Genomic DNA, 18,347 nt, shown 5'->3' with positions numbered 1-18,347 from the left:
TGCTCAAATCCAGCTAAATGCAGTCCCATTGATTGGGAGGCGTTTCATAATACAGATGGACAAGAAGAAGTGGAATATTCTTAAATGGCCAAGTCAGTCACCTGATCTGAACCCAATTGAGCATGCATTTCACTTGTTGAAGACTAAACTTCGGACAGAAAGGCCCACTGTCATTGCCAGCAAAGGGTTTCCAACCAAGTATTAGAAATGAACATTTTATTTTCATATTTTTCAATTGTACAATTACTTTTGAGCCCCTGAAATGAAGTGATTGTGTAAAAAAGGCTTTAGTCCTTCACATTTTTTTTGCAATCTTTTTGTTCAACCCACTGAATTAAAGCTGAAAATCTGCAGTTCAACTGCATCTGAGTTGTTTCATTTAAAATTAATTGTGGTAATGTACAGAACCAAATTTAGAAAAAAAAATGTCTCTGTCCAAATATTTATGGACCTAACTGTACATGTCATTTTTCTATTCTGCTCATAGTTACCCAATAAAACCCGTCACAGAACTGTAGTAAGTGTGAACAGCTTTACCAAGAAAAGTTACTCAGACAGCCTTGAGATGTTATAGTACACCCTCATCTGCATATCAAATTATTTTAAACTAAATTACTCTTCAATTATATAATCTTTACTAACAGCGGATGAATAGGAATATTCCGAACTCAAAATGTTTATTGCCTATATGTTCCGTTTAACAACAAAGATAAAGAACGTGAACAACCTCCCCATATCTACCTATTTTTATTGATTAGGGAATTTAAACCCTTGGAGAACAGTAGCCAAGAGAACCCATGCTGTTCCAGCATCCTCATTTATATGATAAGACCTCTTTATGCATTGTTGTAGTCAATCATAAACCACTTACAGGCTTTAAGAGCTTAATAACTTGTATAATGTAAGAACTCTCTTCCACTGTGCTAATGGCTTCTGGATGTGAAGCTGTAATCACGTCCCCGTTTAATGAGGCAAATAGGGCATGCTGTGCTCTTTGTGTTCCCTATATTGTACAATACTCATTTCTGCTTGCTTCTGGACACTAAAGGAGACTTCCACTTGAAATCTTTCGAAATAATGTTTCCAATGGCAAAGCTTTTTAGTTTTATAAATACATCATTAGTTTCATAAATACAAGTATATCCATTAAGCTGGACTCTGCTTAACACACAGATGAATACATAGGAGATAAACATCTGTCCATCTAGTTCTGAAATTTGCAAAGCTCATCAGCACCACACAATGATGTCCAACAAGAGAAGATCGGATTGTTCTCTGCTGCAGTTGAGCAACATTTACAGGTCTTCCAGCAGCACAGTGATTAGTATAGCTCTTACATCTTTCTGTCACTCTGCATCTTTTAACATGATTCTTATTGTCACAGGAGAACTGCATCAGAACTGACTGGATCTTTGTGATGCTTCCCCCTTTAAAAGTGTAAGATCTGCTTACAATAATTTTGTTAAAAAATATTAATTGATGTATTATTGAGCACAAAATTGCATTAACTTGAGGTTCTACTTTACAGTGCCAATAAACCTAAACCCAAAAATAATTTCCGTATGTTAGGTATTCCAATGACAATGGACTCTTTGCATGTGTGCGTCATGGAAGAGCTTGGTAAAGAAAAAATATCTGCTAACTGTTACTTTCTTCCCTATGCAGTTCCCTACAAATTTTATAAAACTAAAAGTTGAATAAAAAAAATTAAGCATATACTCTGAAAAAAAGTCTAGGCTGAAATTCAGTTCCACAGATTAGACCGTGCAGGATGAAGGAGGTAGACTGTGTGAGTGTGAAAAATTAAAAAGGTGGTTTGTTGCAGCATTAGCTTTCCAAGAAGTAAGGCTATGCACGTAAAATAGATTGTTGTCATCCCAAGGATAAAATCTAACATGTGTACAGCAGTCCCCCAATCTTGCTTATTGATTTGCCCTGGCAGATCAATGAATGACAGAATGGGGATTACCACTGTACTATGGGAGTGCCAATTACTCGTCCTCCCGCCACCTTCTCTATCGGACATAACTGTGTGTACAGTGCTCATTCGCTCTCGTCACTGGAAACAATCATTTCCAGCAACAGAAATCTGACATCTGTACAAGGCTTATCTCCAAGGCTGCCTGATCACGCTTTAACAGTCTCTGCTTGCCTAAAAATCCATACTGCTCCATGTTACCTAGATTAGAGTTGTGTATCTCTCCTCTGAGTTGTCGAGCTGTGTTGGTGTGTGTTTTGCACACATCTTCGCGGAATTAAATCACTTTTAACAGACTATTTACAGCACATTAATAACAGAGTACAAACAACTGGTGGAAAACAAACCTGAGTGTGCAACAAGTGGTAAATATAAATGTAATGGTTCATTCAAATATAAAAAATATTTAAAAAAATTGTAAAATTATTTTTTATTCTTGAGTGGAATAATTTAATTGATACAAAACACTATGCTCTAAATTTACACTTCATAAAGATCATTGGGTTAAGATCAATTTGAAAGTTTCAGATGTTTTAGGGTATTAAACGGGGAGTGAAATCATCCCTTAATGGCCCCAGCGAATATGTGAACCCAGGAACACAGATATATTATCATGTAAAGCAACTGCCTGGATGAAAAAGCTAACATACTAGCCTCGAAGACCAGATTTTACAGGTAATTCTTATCTGAATACATAAAACATGAAAACATGTTACTTTTATTTGTTCCATATTTATTTTTATGCTATTTGCATGTAGTTGTATGGATTTTAGCATTCTATTTTATATCACTTATTCTGAATTGTATTTCTGCTACTGTCACCAATATATTACATGTAGTATAGTTATATCAGTACAACATCTGTAAATTGGTCACAAAGACATCTCATTTAAACAATCTGTGTATTCAGTTGGGAATCAGGAGGATATGCCCACATTCTGGTGGATGGCTGCAATTTGAGTATCAAAGTCATGGCGCTCATTTCAAGGTTATCGCCTTCGGCGCAGATTAACTCCTCAAAGGTAATCTGGAAAGAAATCGAGGGGTTTCCTAAGAATGTTTATAATTTAAATGAGGATCAAAGTATGTTTATTTTGGAAATTATAAGAGCCAACAAAACTCTACATAATAATTGGACGTGTTGGCAATATAGAATTCACAATTCAATATTCTTTAAGGTGCACTGCAATCAAAATCACGAACACAATAAGTAAATCAGACGTTTGTATCCTGTGCCAGGGCACCATGCAGTTGAATAGGTGCCAGTGTCACTTTGGGTACATCAACCTTTCGTTATTTTTTAGTGTCCCATCCTGTTTCAGCTTTTGCTATCCTGGGAATAAGGAAATTTGAGGCTTAAGAATAACAGGAAGGGTCCTGGGTAGGTTAGACATTAGGTGAAGATGGGGGTTGGGTGTAGATCCTGGGCACCCAAGAAGAGTGGGACAGCATATCTTCCGACATGTAGGTGGGATTTAAAGCCACCCAAATCCTGTCTGCTACATAGTTAGCAAGTATTTGTGACAAAATAAAACTACCAGTAAATTAGGGATAAATGGCTTTACATATAATTTACTAGTAAATCTTTAATGCAAATAAACAATAGGCTATTACTCAATGTAACACAATGAGTAATAAAATATACAGCTGGTGACTTCACTGTAACGTCATCAACTGATCAAACCCATTGATCCTGATAAGGAAAATGTTAGACGTCAGTTTTTTTTCACTTTTTTGATTGTTTCAAGCGGCAAAGAGTGACTGATAATGAACAAGAGCTGTATACAGAGTGCCGCTTTGTTTTTGGAGAAGGGGGGAAAATGAGCGAACTACACCCCGCTGTGCTCTTCTCCATTGACTTGTATAGTGGTCATTCTCCATCGGTCGGTTTAATGTCACCCTGTTAAGGAAGATTTTACAAATACCCGCAAAAGATATCAGGAATGTTTTTCTCCTTGGGACTGAACAAAAACATTGCCAGGAGAATTCCCCCTTCCTTGTTTTTCTAAAATTTAGATTTTTGGGTTATGTCTCTGTTAAGCTAGGTACACACGTGTAATAATTGTTGTTGAAAAACAAATGACTAACAATTATGCGCGATTATTTTGAACAATCGTATTGTGCACAATTCTGTACATGTTGTAACGATACGATCTTTCAAATATAATCCACCAATAGTGTACACATGCTAGATACGATCGTTTGAACAATGCAGGAAGTGACGTAAAGGAGAAAGTGTACTGCAGAACCATCCACGATCACTGAACGACCGTACACACAATGGTAGGCGATTGATCGTCGCCCAAACAGATCATTTCCAGCAACAATCCTCGTTCATCTGCGTCGTTGTGCACTTTTTTTGTTAATGATTATCGAACGGCCGTTAGTCGTTCGTTTCCAACGATAATTATTGCACGTGTGTACGCAGCTTTAGAGAGATTTCCCAGGCACTTCATGTCCTGGCAATGATCCTGGTAGGGACACAAATGGGAAAAAAATTCAGGAGAGGTTGTACTGTGCTATACATGTACCCCATTAACTCATAAAAGGTAGACCATAAGTTGCTTCATGTTCTCTCTGCTGAGTGTCAAGTGACTGACAGATCACAAAACCAGGCTCCCCTTCCAATCATGGAGTTCTCCTTTTTCTGCACATGTACTATTACTATAACTAATATTGATTTCTTTTAGTCTGAAACAGCTTCGGAGCGTTAAACTTTGGGCAGTTTAATGCACTTTTGTAAACTGTTTTTTAAGCAGGGCTGCTTTTTTAAATGAACCTCATAATGCTGATGTACAAAAACCAATGGCAACAAATCTAATTTCTCTCCAAATCCAGACAGTCTGTTGAAGCTTGAGTCCATAATAATTGCTAAGGATAACACATTTGTCTAAATGACAGGTATTAGACAATGGACATCTATGTACAATGCACAAACCTCTTTGAACAAAGGCAGCTAACAAAAGCCCATATGGTTCTATTATGAAATCAGCTGGGTTCATCTAATGGGCATAATGATTCTTTCATTTAGTTCTACATCTGCATTGTACATCACATACAATATGACTGCATTTAGCCTACAATGCATTGGGCAGGGGAATCTAATTAATTTTGTCATCACAGTCCTTTTCTATATAAGGACAGCAAGTAAGCAAGTAATTTATAATCACATTCAAGGAAAGTAAAATGAATTTAGCTGCATAGATCATGTAAAGATTCTCTGATAAAATAAAATGGTTTGATGTAGAACACTAGGAAACACAAAATTACCAAATAAAGTACATCAGATTCACACCAGGATTTCTGAGATACCAGCTGCTAATAGAAAGTAGCTCTTGGCTTTAGCCTATTGAAGAAAGAAGCTGGTTAAGGAGTTAATTAAATCACACCTACTGATCAAATCCCACAAAGACTGCAACACAAACCTTTACAAAGGTCAGGGAGATTATACATTTTCTGTATCAAGGTGCCCAGGACTAGGCCCAGACATAGCTTGACCATTGCTATACCCATTCCATTTCTTCAGATCAGCCACACTATTATTATAGTACTGGTAATAAAAAAAATACAGAATAATTAGAATTATAACATATTTATGTTCAGATTTAGTTCATAAAATAATAATAAAATATAGGGATAGCAGTCAGACATGTGGCATATAGTAAATCAGAAAAGGTAAAATAATGTTGACCACAGAGATGAATCAATACTCGATGTTGATTTTTTTTTTTACACAATGCACCAGTGGTGGATGTAGCCAACAATGGACCCCTGTACAGAACTAACTTGTCCCCTGTACCAAGCTAACTTGGAGCCCCTTGTGGCTGAGTGGAGTACTGCTGCATACTCTGCACCTCTCTATGTCCTGCCCCTGCATTACACATATAAGACTAAGATTTGATGTTTTTCTATGGCAGATTCTGTGCAATCCAATTGCAGAAACATTTCCCTATAAAATGCGGAGCAATTTCAACAAAATGAAAATAATGAAAAATTTTATTTTCATTGATGTTGATGTTGATTCATTCAACCTAAAATATGCAGGCATAAATTAGAAAGGACAATTTAGTGAAGAGCAGCAGAAAGAACTAGGTATTGTTCAGGTTGGGGGTGAGGTTGCAGTGTAGTTACTGCTTTCACATGCCACGGAACTGGTGCCTTGGGGGAAATATAGAGTCTACCTGCAGCTTAATAGAGAATGAATAGGGGTGGCAGGGCAAGGTTTGGTGCTCACTAAAGTCTGCTATGAAATCTTCGAATGCTGGATCTTTAATAAATAGCTCTGTAGTGTGGATGGCCAAGCAGCTGGTAGGGTGTCAGCAGCCGTGAGCCGTGCGGGAAACAACCAATATATAGCAATTTGCCTGCATGCGGAATGTTCATTGATGCATATTTTTGACTTGCAGATAAATTTGCTCTAAGTGGTCAGTTTTACTGCTATAACTGCTTCATACCTCCTGCAGGCCATTGGATTTATAGTCCATGTCTGGGTGGAAGAGGTGCATGTGCTTTAGAACTATTCTTCCCCTTTCTCCAGGAGGATTCTTGGATAGATGGCTTCCTGTATAGAACAATTTCATAAATTTCAGAAAGTATTTGTGTGAAAACAAAGTGACTTGAGCTTGTTATTGATCACTACTAGTGGAAGTGACGCCTAAGTTGGCAACAATCATGGCAACTGCTAGGGGAAGAAGAATTTTGGATACATTAGAAAGGTAATGGAAGCTATATCAACAGTTCCATAGCTGATGTAATTAGAGACAGTGAACCTAATTTATTAAAGCTCTCCAAGGCTGGAGAAGATAAATTTTCATTAGTGAACCTGGGGGATCAAGAAAATCTGGAATGGTTTTCTTAAAAGTAATTTGCTGTTTGTTATCAAATGTCTTTAATCCTTTACCAGAACTATTCCAGGTTTGCTGGTTCACTGATAAAAAATGTATCCTCTCCAGCCTTGGGGAGCTTTCATAAATCAGGCTCAGTAAGTAAAAAGAGCACATAGGGAAATAAATACACATTATTTCAGTCAAGAAAAGTTATAACCTTTGTTTTGTTTTTTGTACCTCATGGGTAGATTTCTACCCACTCTCCACTGATTCTATGTGGGGATATTTAAAAACCCACCCAATAGGAGCACAGACAAAAATACAAATCTAAAAGAGATTTTAACCCTCTTTCACTCTCTAAGGACCTTCGGCAAACTTCTACGGGGCTTTTCTGACTTTTTCTTATAGTGATCGCTATTTTAATAAAGATTCACAAAAATTTTACCCAAGATTGACACTTTTTCCAATAGAATTTTATGTAAAATTATGTTAATCTTCAGTGGAAAAAAAGTCACCAGACCCTATAGTAGGCAAAGTGTAGGGAAGGATAATAGCAGGAAAACACAAACCCAAAATAATCTGTAATGACTACATATTAGTGCCAGACTACATCAATGCATGCCAGTGTGTTCTAGTGCACACCAACCTTAGTTGGCACTCTCTGCAATTGCTACACTAATCCAGGCTTGCTCCCTAAATGAACAGAATTGGGGCGTTGGGGGTAAATGCTAGCCCCGGAGCAGGCTGAAGGTAGGGATAGCCTGTCATCTGGGAGAAATTCACCAATATACACCAACACAATTTGGTGTCCTACAGCCCCTAAAGTCTCAACTTGACCTCCACAGTCACAACTGACTTACAGCAGGGGCTAAAGGAATCAATTACTTTTTTGATATGCTAATTCAATGACTATTTTCTAAATTGCTGTCCAATACACTGTCTAGTCTGCATGTTTCAGCTAAAGACAGCTAGCATGTTCAGAAGTATATCAGCAGTGGAAACCTCCATGGTATTCCTAGTAAAGGTTTCCTTTAATAGAGAGGTAAAGACCTAGAGGATGCAGCTAGAAGAGGTACAGGCATGAGGGCTATTTACGTTACTTCTTTAACCCAGTTCCTCTTTACAATTTCCCAGTGGCTGCAGAAGTCAGTAGGAGGAAGCACAAACTGATTGATCTGTATGTCAACGTGAAATTTCTCATACAGTCCATTTATGAGAAAACCTGCGCCCAACAGATTTTTATATACACATAATAATACGTGTTACTTAAAAATGGATGTTCTCCTTTTCACTAAAATAGGAAGTACTGTTTTTTTCACAGCACATGTATTTTTAACAAAGGTTTTATATGTCAGTACCCTGATACTATTTCACAAAGCCCTATAAAATTGTGTGCCAGGGATCAATAAAAATAGGTGCAATATTTAATTAGTAGGTGCCTAATTCAGTCATGACTCACAAAAAATCCAATTGATGTAGTAAACGCTGCTTATGTGAGGACCTGTTAGCTATATTACAGAACTATAGATAAGAAAACACTTTAGCATATAACAATATCCTGTATTAGGTCCTGCTCTATGTAATCTGTTTATAGGTGCTCAAAGCAGTGCAAACTAAAATTCAAGGTTTCTAAATGCAAAATAATAACTTAGGGAAAAATAATCATCTGATATAATATTGGGTGTGCAGTCTTGTCCAGAACTATAGAGGAAAAAAATTTGGGGGCGCTAATTTCGGATGATAACAAATCCTGGGGGAGCTCACTAACAGGGGGGAGTAGTTCTGATTCCCCTATGAAGATCTATTGTAGGACCTTTTAAAAATACTGTGTCTAGTTCTGGAGATCTCATGTACATAAATTATGGACAGGATAGAACATGTTCAGAGACAGGAAACAAAAATGGTGAAAGGTCTGACAGATAAAACATAGCAGGAAAAACTGCACAAACTTAATGTCTAGTCTGTAGGAAATATGGAAAGGAGAGACATAATTAATCCATTTAAATACATTGGGGGTGTAAACAAGTTTCAGGAGGGCAATATTTTTATTATAAAGCTGAGATCAAAAATTAGCAGCAGGAAAGATCAAAACTAACCCTAGAAGGTATTATTTTCCAGAAGAGTAATTATTGCTTGGAACAGGGAAGTCAATAGTAAATGAATTTAAACATGCTATACTTAGACAAAAAGGTAAAAAAATAGTAGGTAAATAGGTAAAAATAAGTCAGGCCCAAGTAGTAACCTGGATAGCCTAGTGCCCTGCAGAAATTTTTTTAGTACAGACGCAGGCTGAACTCCCTGTATATATTGTTAAGGCTTCATTTTCCAAGCTGACTGCAGCAAATTTTTAATCTCTGTACTGTGCACTAAGCATATTTCTAAGAAATGCATAGTATGCAAACCATACTAAGCATTGCAGATCAGGAAGGAGCTGAACACCGATAAAACAAAAATGTCAAACAATTACTTGATTCCTGCCTATGATACACTAGATCAGACATGCAGATATGATCTGACCACCGCAATATCTTTTCCTATGAAATGATATAAAACACACCCATATCTAATTATGTGTAGGAAGGAGATAAAGAATTAGAGGGCATCCTGGGCACTTTGTGCCAATCACGGGGTGTCTGGAGAATGATTCTGATTCTACAATAACTAGCTGCTTGTGACAACAATTATCCTGTGTCTGTGACCAATCACAAATATAAAACAGCAGTAATGTGTCCAGAAAAACCAGCTACATCAGCTGCAGTGCAGAAACAACTCAGCTGACATCTGCATACACACAGTATATGTGGATATGTACACACTACCTCAAACTTGTTACAATACTTTCCAGCAACAAGTAAAACTACAACTGTGGTGACTACAAAACATAGCCCTGCCAAGACTAATAGATAAATGCTAATGGTCTATGTGTGTTCAAACAACACTGGAATGTTGTATCTGTAACATTTTTTGCATGTTTGGAGTGTTTACAAAACAGAAACCCAGGACCAGTGTGATCATTACAAATCTAAGAATCTGAGAAAAAAAGATATAAATCAAAGAAGACAAATTGGCAATAAAGCTAGGTACACATTTCCAATAATTATCGTTCAACTGATCAACGATTATGCACGATTATACTGGAACAATCGTATTGTGCACAATTCTGTACATGCTGTAAAGATACGATCGTTCAAATATAATCCACCAATAGTGTACACACGCTGGATACAATCGTTTGAACAATGCAGGGAGTGACATTTAAAGGAGAAAGTGTATTGCAGAAACATGCACGATCACTGAATGACCGTACACACGATAGATAGTGAAAGATCGTCGGCCAATCAGATCCACCATGCTGGTCGTTCATTTCCAACGACAATCCTCGTTCATCAGCGTCGTTGGTCACTTTTTTTAGAACGTTTTTTGGCCAATCGGTCGTTCGGTGGTCGTTCGTTTATAATACGATAATTATTGGATGTATGTATGCAGCTTAAAAATCTGTTAACAACACTAAAGCACATTGGCTGACTTATTTAGGGGGTTCATTCTGCATAGTGCCCTTTTCATATGTAAAATACATAAAAGTTTGCTGTCCCTTAATTGGGAACATTGGATAAACAACCCACCACTGACCATAGTGTTCTGCTGTAGGCTCAGTTGGAGTCCCACCTGCTTCCAATGAATAATGGTAGTAGTTTGGAACCATTTTGCCCATGCAAATGCAGTGGATGACAGTACGGTTCCAATAAATTACAATTTACTTTTGCCAGTGCTTTCGTTTATCTCCGCTGGAAGGAGAACCACATTGTAGCTGCGTTGGCAGCTGCAACTTTACACACATGCATTTACCTGAAGTGTGTTGTGCAGCTTCATAGCACACATCAGCAGTTTGCATTGACCTGTCATCAGCCAACCATGCAGTTTTCCACTGTAAGTAAGAAAGCAGCCTAGGGCTCTGGTTATTTTAGGAATAAGGTGATAGTTGATATGTCTGGCTGTCTATGTCAGTGTTTCTAAACCAGGTTTCCTCTAGAGGTTGTTAGTGGTTCATTGAGAAATGAGCAGTTTCTGATTCTCTGATCAGTTTAACAGTTAAAATTTTGGCTATTTGTAAGGATGGCCGCCTTCCCACTGGCCAGCGATGTAAGCAACATTCTTCCCACTGACTACCAAACTAATGTACTGTGAGCTGTGGATATAGTAATTATAGAGGAAGTTCCCTGAAGACCTGAATGTTATTTCAAGGGTTCCGCCATGTTAAATATATGAGAAACACTGTTCTATATGGTGGTCTTTACATTAAACAAACCAATGGAATTTATAGTTCTAAACAATATTTTGCTGACAAACAACTTCCAACAAAACAAAGCATAAACTGGATTTCTAATCTGATTGTCCTTCTAGTTAGGACCTGTCCTTTCATTCATTTCCTATAAAAAACAATCACTTGCTGACCAGACCACATATTCAGTGCAATCATTTCTGAAACATTTTTCCTATATTTAAATAATTGTTCTATCAAACAATTGCATCCTTCATCACTCATGTCAGATTTTTATGGTTGATCACCTGTGTCTCTCTAAGAACAACTGATCTAAGATCACAGGTATGCATTTATTGGAATATAAACACACAGATCATTGCAAGTTTTGCAATGACCCCCAATGAATTGCATGTAGAGAACCAATAGAGACATAGGTCTGTCTTTTTAGAATTTTTTTTTCTTTAAATGAAAATCTACTTGTTAAGGGAGAATTTGTGGTCTTTGATACTACAATATAGCTATTGATGATAATGTAGATAACAGGCAGTTATAGGAAGTTACATAACTGTTGTTATAAGATCTGACATAAATATCCAATTAAAGCTGATTTAGACAGGCAAAAGATGGAGTTTAATGAAACTCTACATTTATAAATACATCCTACTACACTATACAATGAATGTAAAGTTTTTCATGCAAACAATAGCAGTTAAGTAGCTGAATCTACCTTGATATCAGCCTCTTCCAATTCTGCACAGCAGAGCTTAGAGAGGGAGATAGTGGGGGCAGCACAAGGAGTCAATCAGCTATGTTGCAAAACTCACATGTGAACAAGCAGAATTATATGAGAACAGAGTAATAAACAGAATAACAATAGGAGCTCATTCTGCTGCTTTTCCCTGGGGGTTGGGGGAAGAGTTACTAAGTGTACCTAAACTTCTGGATGGACTTTTTTTGTTATTAAAATATGTTTTCCTCTGCAGCAGAATTTCACAGAAATGTATTTATTCCTAAGTGGTTCGATTCTGCACATTTCTTACATTTCTGCTTGTTAATTTAGTATGAAGTGACTTTTTACACTAGCTTCCGTTAACCACTTTCCTTTTTACAGCTTTCATTCATGCAGAGAAAAGAGCTATAACTGGGATCACTAGGTATACACAGGGGGTATGTGCGGACTGTAACAAAGGTCAGTAAGCTTTGCCCAACAATAGGATTTGATGGTGGGACCAGTCAGGTACAGAAGTTTGCTGAGTAATTGGTGGATGCAGTACAAATGAATTTTTCCCACTCTGCCCATGTTAGTTGTGCTTTACTTGCAGCAGAAAAGTTCAGGTCTTCCACCCTGCCAGTCCTGTGCAGAGCTAGCTAGACAAATCAGAAATACTGGGAAAGATCAACCAGCCCACTACTATGTATTTTATTTGTGCATTAAGCTGTTTGTATTGGCAACTGTATGTTGCCAAATCTAGCTAATGGGAACTCCTAGATTGTAAGCTCTTCGGGGCAGGGTCCTCTCCTCCTGTGTTATTGTCCGTATTCGTCTGTAATTTCAACTCCTATTTAATATACAGCACTGCGTAATATGTTGGCGCTAGATAAATCCTGTTTATTATTATTATTATTATTATGATTATTATTATTAATAATAATAATAATAATAATAATAATAACTGTCCATAAATATTCCTTGTATGTATCTTCATAGGAATACACAAGCTGTCTTTGCTGCACTACTTCTGAAGATGCTAGTTGTCTGGCTGTACCTGACTGTAATACATTTGAGTTACAGACCAAAAACAAGAAAGCCAAAGAAAAGTCAGAATTCCTTATCTCTATACTTCCATACCAGTGATTAATAAAGCCACATCATTAACATAACAGCCAGACAACCACCATTTGCAGAAGGTGAGGTCAGCAATCTCCTTTATATTTCTATCATGACCTTTTCATACTTCTGCATGCCAACCACTGCACATACAAAATTCTGAATCCTTCTTTTCATTGGTAGAGCTCCCCTCAATTCATTTTCATTTTTTGGGTAAATCTATTTTATTGGCATTTCAAAAGGTAAATTCCAACAGTACAGTCATAAGAAAGAACAATATGAAAATAGAGCAATTGTACATCCAATAAGGACCATACGTTTTCAATTTTTAAATATCATGCACACTGCAGCTTGACTTTAGTTATTGTGATAACAATAACCACAGAGGAGAATGGATGTAAAGCGTGAGGCATTTATACATAACATGGATATAAAAAATGCATATAAAAAAATGCCACAATTAAATCAATAAACAAGATATAAAATATATGATGCATTTTAAAGTATAGAAATATGAAGTAGGCCCTAAATAAAACATTAATATGCCAATATAAAATGGAACTGAATGATCAAACCCACCAGCCATATCCTCCAAAGGAAACACTACGTTTTCTTCGGAACATCTGCGCAGCTCCTGTTGGCGTCTGTAGCAACGACCTGTGCACTTCTACTTACAGACAGATGAGGAGAGGGAAGATAGGTGAGGAGAGGAGAGGGAAGACAGGTGAGCAGAGGGAAGATAGGTGAGCAGAGGGAAGGTAGGTGAGCGGAGGAGTGGGAAGGCTGATGGAGAATTCTCTGCCTTTAAATGCTGCAGCTGCCAGGCTTCACCATCAGTAGGAGAAACACTTCTCACTTATTAGTTTCCTGTGTGTTCTGCTTCAGCCTGCTGACTGACTGGCCTTATTTCATCAAACTTTTCACTAGTAAGGAGGAGCCGTGCTGTTCTCTCTCACTGGCTTCCTTGAAAAACATCTACTAATGACACCTGAGCTAACTCTTTTGTAGAGCAGAGACAGGTTACCTTTGGCTCCTTGGTTGTGCATGGAGAACACATCCTAGCATCTCACTACATCACCTTTATTATTATTAGCAGTTTTCACAATATAAAGCAACATTAGGAAATTAAGCCATTACAAAAATGTGCATTTATATATATTCAATTGTGTCTTTGGTGAATATTTGTAGCAGGGATAGAGTTGGAAATAAGTCGCTAATGCCAGCTTTTCTAATGCTGCCAATGTCCTATTAAAGCAGACCTATAATGACATTTTTAACGTCATATGAATGGGTGGCTAACCGTTTTTTTTTTTTATATAAATGTTTTTTTTTTTTTTTAGTTTTTTTTTAGACCCATTTCTATAGGAAACCCATAGTCTCCTGGGATACATATGTCAAGTATCTTAGGAGGCTTCCGGCTGCTCCTTACGCATGCACTGCAGTGGCTTTTTACGGAATGTAAAAAAAAAAAAAAAGTGCTGATCTTACATATGGTAAGTGCTTTTTTTTTACATTTTCAGGAAGAACCGTCACCTGTCCTCGTGCCTGCAGTTTGAGATCAGGTAACATAAGCAGAACCCAGATGAAGATGATGGTGCCTGCTGTCCAATCCATACATACAGAAACAGGATGGCACAGGACCTACTGGAATCAGACTATGGAGGGATTGAGGGCTCTTCGAAAGTAAAGTGTTATTTGTTTTTAATATAAAAGTTCTGCTTTTAAGAGATCTTCATCCTATGGAATAAAAGATGGGAAGCGTGGCAGTTCATGACTATCTGCATGGAGTTTGGATGTTCTCCCTGTGTTTGCATAGGTTTCCTCGAGACAATAATGTTTTTAAATATTCCAAAAACAATTGGCTTACCCTCTAGTTGGCTATGTTAAAGTGGAAAACAATATATAGAAAGAGCAAAGAGTGGCTTTTTATGGCAAACTAATACTGTTAAAACAAAGATATTTTATTGTAGGTACGTTTTGTGTTTGCCATAAAAAGCCACTTTTTGCTCTTTCTGTATATTGTTTATTATAATAGGCTTGGCAACAAAAACCAAATGTGAATACATTGATCTCTGTTTTGACTATGTTAAAGTGGAAGTAAAAATGTGACCAGGCAGGTTGCTAAAAGGGCCAGGAAATGTCTCTTCTAAAAAAATTAACCTTACCTGGCTTATCCCAATTTTCACTGTTTTTTTAATTAAACTCACAATCTTACAGTTAGTAGTATGCTCATAAAGCAGTGATTTGTTCATTAAAACTGCTTGTTTTATTATTCCGTGTGTGCTGAGATGGATGAATATACATGACATGGGGGAATGTTCTTGCACTGTGTTCCTTTTCATTCACAATGAATAGCACTTCAACAGAAACTAACACAGTACCACCTAGTGGACAAATTGAGAATGAAATCCACTGTTTACCAATGGATCTCTATGTTCACCCATGTCTACTTAATACCTTTTGAGAATGTTAAAGTACATTCACCCATCTCACTTCACAGAATGATAAAACAAGCATTCCCACTAAACGAACCACTATGCAAATTTGTTTATCAATCTGCTTAGATACATGATTTTGGACTCTGTAAAGCACTGTGGAATATATCAGCAAAATATAAACGCACAAATAAAATAATTCCTGTGCTGTCAGTTGTCAGTCATTGAGTAATAGGATGTAGGCATGATACAATTTTAGCCTAAACAGATTTGATTGTAATTATTACTAATATACAATATGTCAAAATAATCTCCCCTAAACGAGGTAATTAAATAGGAAAAGTATCCATTTACCATTTTATTGAGGATAAACCAAAATCATTTCATGTTTAAAAAATCAAATTCTGATGGTAAACAAATAAAAGCCCTGAGTGCACAAAGGTACACATAAAATGTTTCAAATAATTGAAAAATAAACACACTTGTCTGTGATAAATTATCATACAAATTACTGAATACACAAATAAAACTCATTACAGACAACACAATGCATGCTGGCGGATTGGAGGAAATGTTACAGAATTACAGCAGGTATGAGGAGGGCAGCTGCAAACAGAATAATATTCACTAACACTGCTATTCCTTCCGGCATCCCTTTGAGTAGTGCAGTTTATGGGCTAATCTGAGACACGTGGGCCATCAATACCATCAAGTCTACTTGCTGTAGTATGCGGATCCGATGTTACTGATGGTCCATAGTGTCCCAGGGTTGGCAGCACCACATATAAAGACTTGTAAGCTGTAAACTATTATTAATATTATATATTTTCTTCTTGGGTTTAGATATGCTTTACATAACATCTATAGGATAAAGGCCAGCCAACACTCGATTCACGTGAGTAGTTCTGTATGTGCAAGGCACCCTAGTTTGACAAATGGAAAATATATTTGTAGGTCACTTTAGTTTTATATTATGGTGATTTTGACTTCTTTCTTTGATTCTAAGCTGCTTTGACATGCAGGATGTAAAAGGTCTAGTAGTAATAGCCACATCCTTATTGATTTCGTTTTTAATTATAAAACTAACAGCACACTACAGTTTAGCTCAGTGGTCGCCAATCTTTGAGTTCACGGCCCACTAAATTTACAGACTCTGGACAGCGATGGAGTGGGGAGCTGTGTGTCACTCAAAGAGGAAGAAACTTCCCCCTAGGTGACGTCATGATGCCAGAACCAGCCCACTCTCCCATCGCAGCTCTGAGCCTGGGCTTGTGTCCAGAGACACGACCCGCCCACCGGTCCGAGCCTGGGATCCATCCTTCTCCTGACCCCGCTGGGGGCGCACCGGCCACAGCCACAGACCACCAGTTGGCGTCCACTGGTTTAGCTGATCACCTAAAGCTGTGCTCCAAGATTTAATAAACAGGCCAACATACTTCTGGCCCTGCATGGTGCAGGGCTACACTAAAGTTAGAGAAGGAAGAATAACATGCAGCTATTACCAATGTCAGGCAGATATTACCAATGAAGTCAGGTCCTCCTCCTGACCCCGCGGCGGAGCGAACCGGCCAGAGCCACAGACCACCAAAGAATTTCTTTGCAAAATAAGGGTGGGCACCCATGCCTGTCCCACTACTTTCCTGTTCCTTTGCTTGATGCCTTCCTGTTGGTCATTTTAAGGGTTCAGTTCAGGTAACACTGTATACTGGGCCCCTGGCCTTCCACCCCCATTTCTGGTCAGTCAATGCAACAGAAAGTCACACCTCCTATTTCTTTCTTAAGTCAGTGAGAGCATAGGCAATGGTAGTATTGGCACAGTATGCAATACTTTTTTGCACACTGACCAGCAACAAGACCACAGGGACTCAATAACAGGTTAGAATGAAAAGAAGGGGTTGGCAGCAGCACTGCTGATCCAGCGTGCAAATAGAAAGCCACAACATGTAGTATGGTGGACTCAGTGCAAAGACAGTGGTTTTCTAAATTATACATATAAAAAAATTTTGGCTTATGCCCATTCTGCTTTGGAACTATAGAAAGAGAATGTTGTGTCTTTGCAAATCCCATCAATGACAGTTATGACTTGCTGAAGGAAGAGGTGGTTACCTATTTCACACAATTTATTCACATTTGTAAGACTAGAAGCAGCTGGTTTTCAGTATCATTTCACACCATCTCACAGTGATTACTATCACATTCTTTGCAGAGACAAAGATGAGATTCAGGAAAGCCACGCCAGACTTCTCACATATCACATAATGAAGTTTTGCTGCTGCCATTATTGTGCAACCCGCAAGCTTAAAACAAATAAAGTTCATTTAAAAGGGAACATAGTGGAATGAAAGAGGAACTTGTGACATATTATCCAGAACTATGATTGCAAATGTTCCCATGTGCTATGTAAAGAATAGAAGCAATGTATTACTTTCATTACCTTTCCCCCAGTTGTTGTTGATATATTCATATTGTTTTTTCTTTAAGCAAAAATATGTATACAGGGCTACATATGGGTGTTTCATTTATTTAAAAAAAATCAAAATGAGATTTAACTCCTTTACAACTGGTTATTTTACAATGCATCTAATAAGCTGTCAACAAGTGAAGGTTTAATTCACTAAAGTGAAACCAGCTCTATGTTTACTTATTTTTAGCCATGTGGCTGCTATTTTCAGTTCTAATTGGCTGTCATTGCTGAAAAAAAAGAAGAGTCGTGATGGCAAGTAACAATTATTATAGTAGTTTAGTGGACTGATTTTGTTGCTAACACAAATTGCCCATGTAGCCCTTGCCTTGGGTGCAAGTCTATGATTAGTGTTGGTCGAATAGCTCACTATTCGATTCGGCAGCTATTCGCTCGAATAGAGCAAAAAAATTCAGGTGGTCGAATGTCAAAGTCGAACACCATTAAAGTCAATGGGAGGAAAAATTTGGGTTTTTTTCAGCACTGTGTAGAGCTTCTACAGCCTCCAAACAGATGTAAAAAGATACATTGTAAAAGGATACATAAAAAGATACATTA

The 18,347-nt window shown here is 37.6% G+C and overlaps 1 protein-coding gene across 1 annotated transcript in view; it reads right to left on the bottom strand.

Moving 5' to 3' along the window:
• RAP1GAP2 (RAP1 GTPase activating protein 2) overlaps window positions 1-13,767 on the bottom strand; it is a gene marked incomplete in the record, with an annotated part of 332,769 nt that extends 319,002 nt beyond the window's left edge. Inside the window, 1 exon segment of the mRNA XM_072429866.1 lies at window positions 13,473-13,767. Within this exon segment, the coding sequence (XP_072285967.1) occupies window positions 13,473-13,516 (44 nt within the window).
• Window positions 13,768-18,347: the final 4,580 nt, after the last annotated feature.

The sequence above is a fragment of the Pyxicephalus adspersus genome, chromosome 1 (genome assembly GCF_032062135.1).
Source record: "Pyxicephalus adspersus chromosome 1, UCB_Pads_2.0, whole genome shotgun sequence".
NCBI lineage: Eukaryota > Metazoa > Chordata > Amphibia > Anura > Pyxicephalidae > Pyxicephalus > Pyxicephalus adspersus.
This window is presented reverse-complemented; position numbering and strand designations above follow the sequence as displayed.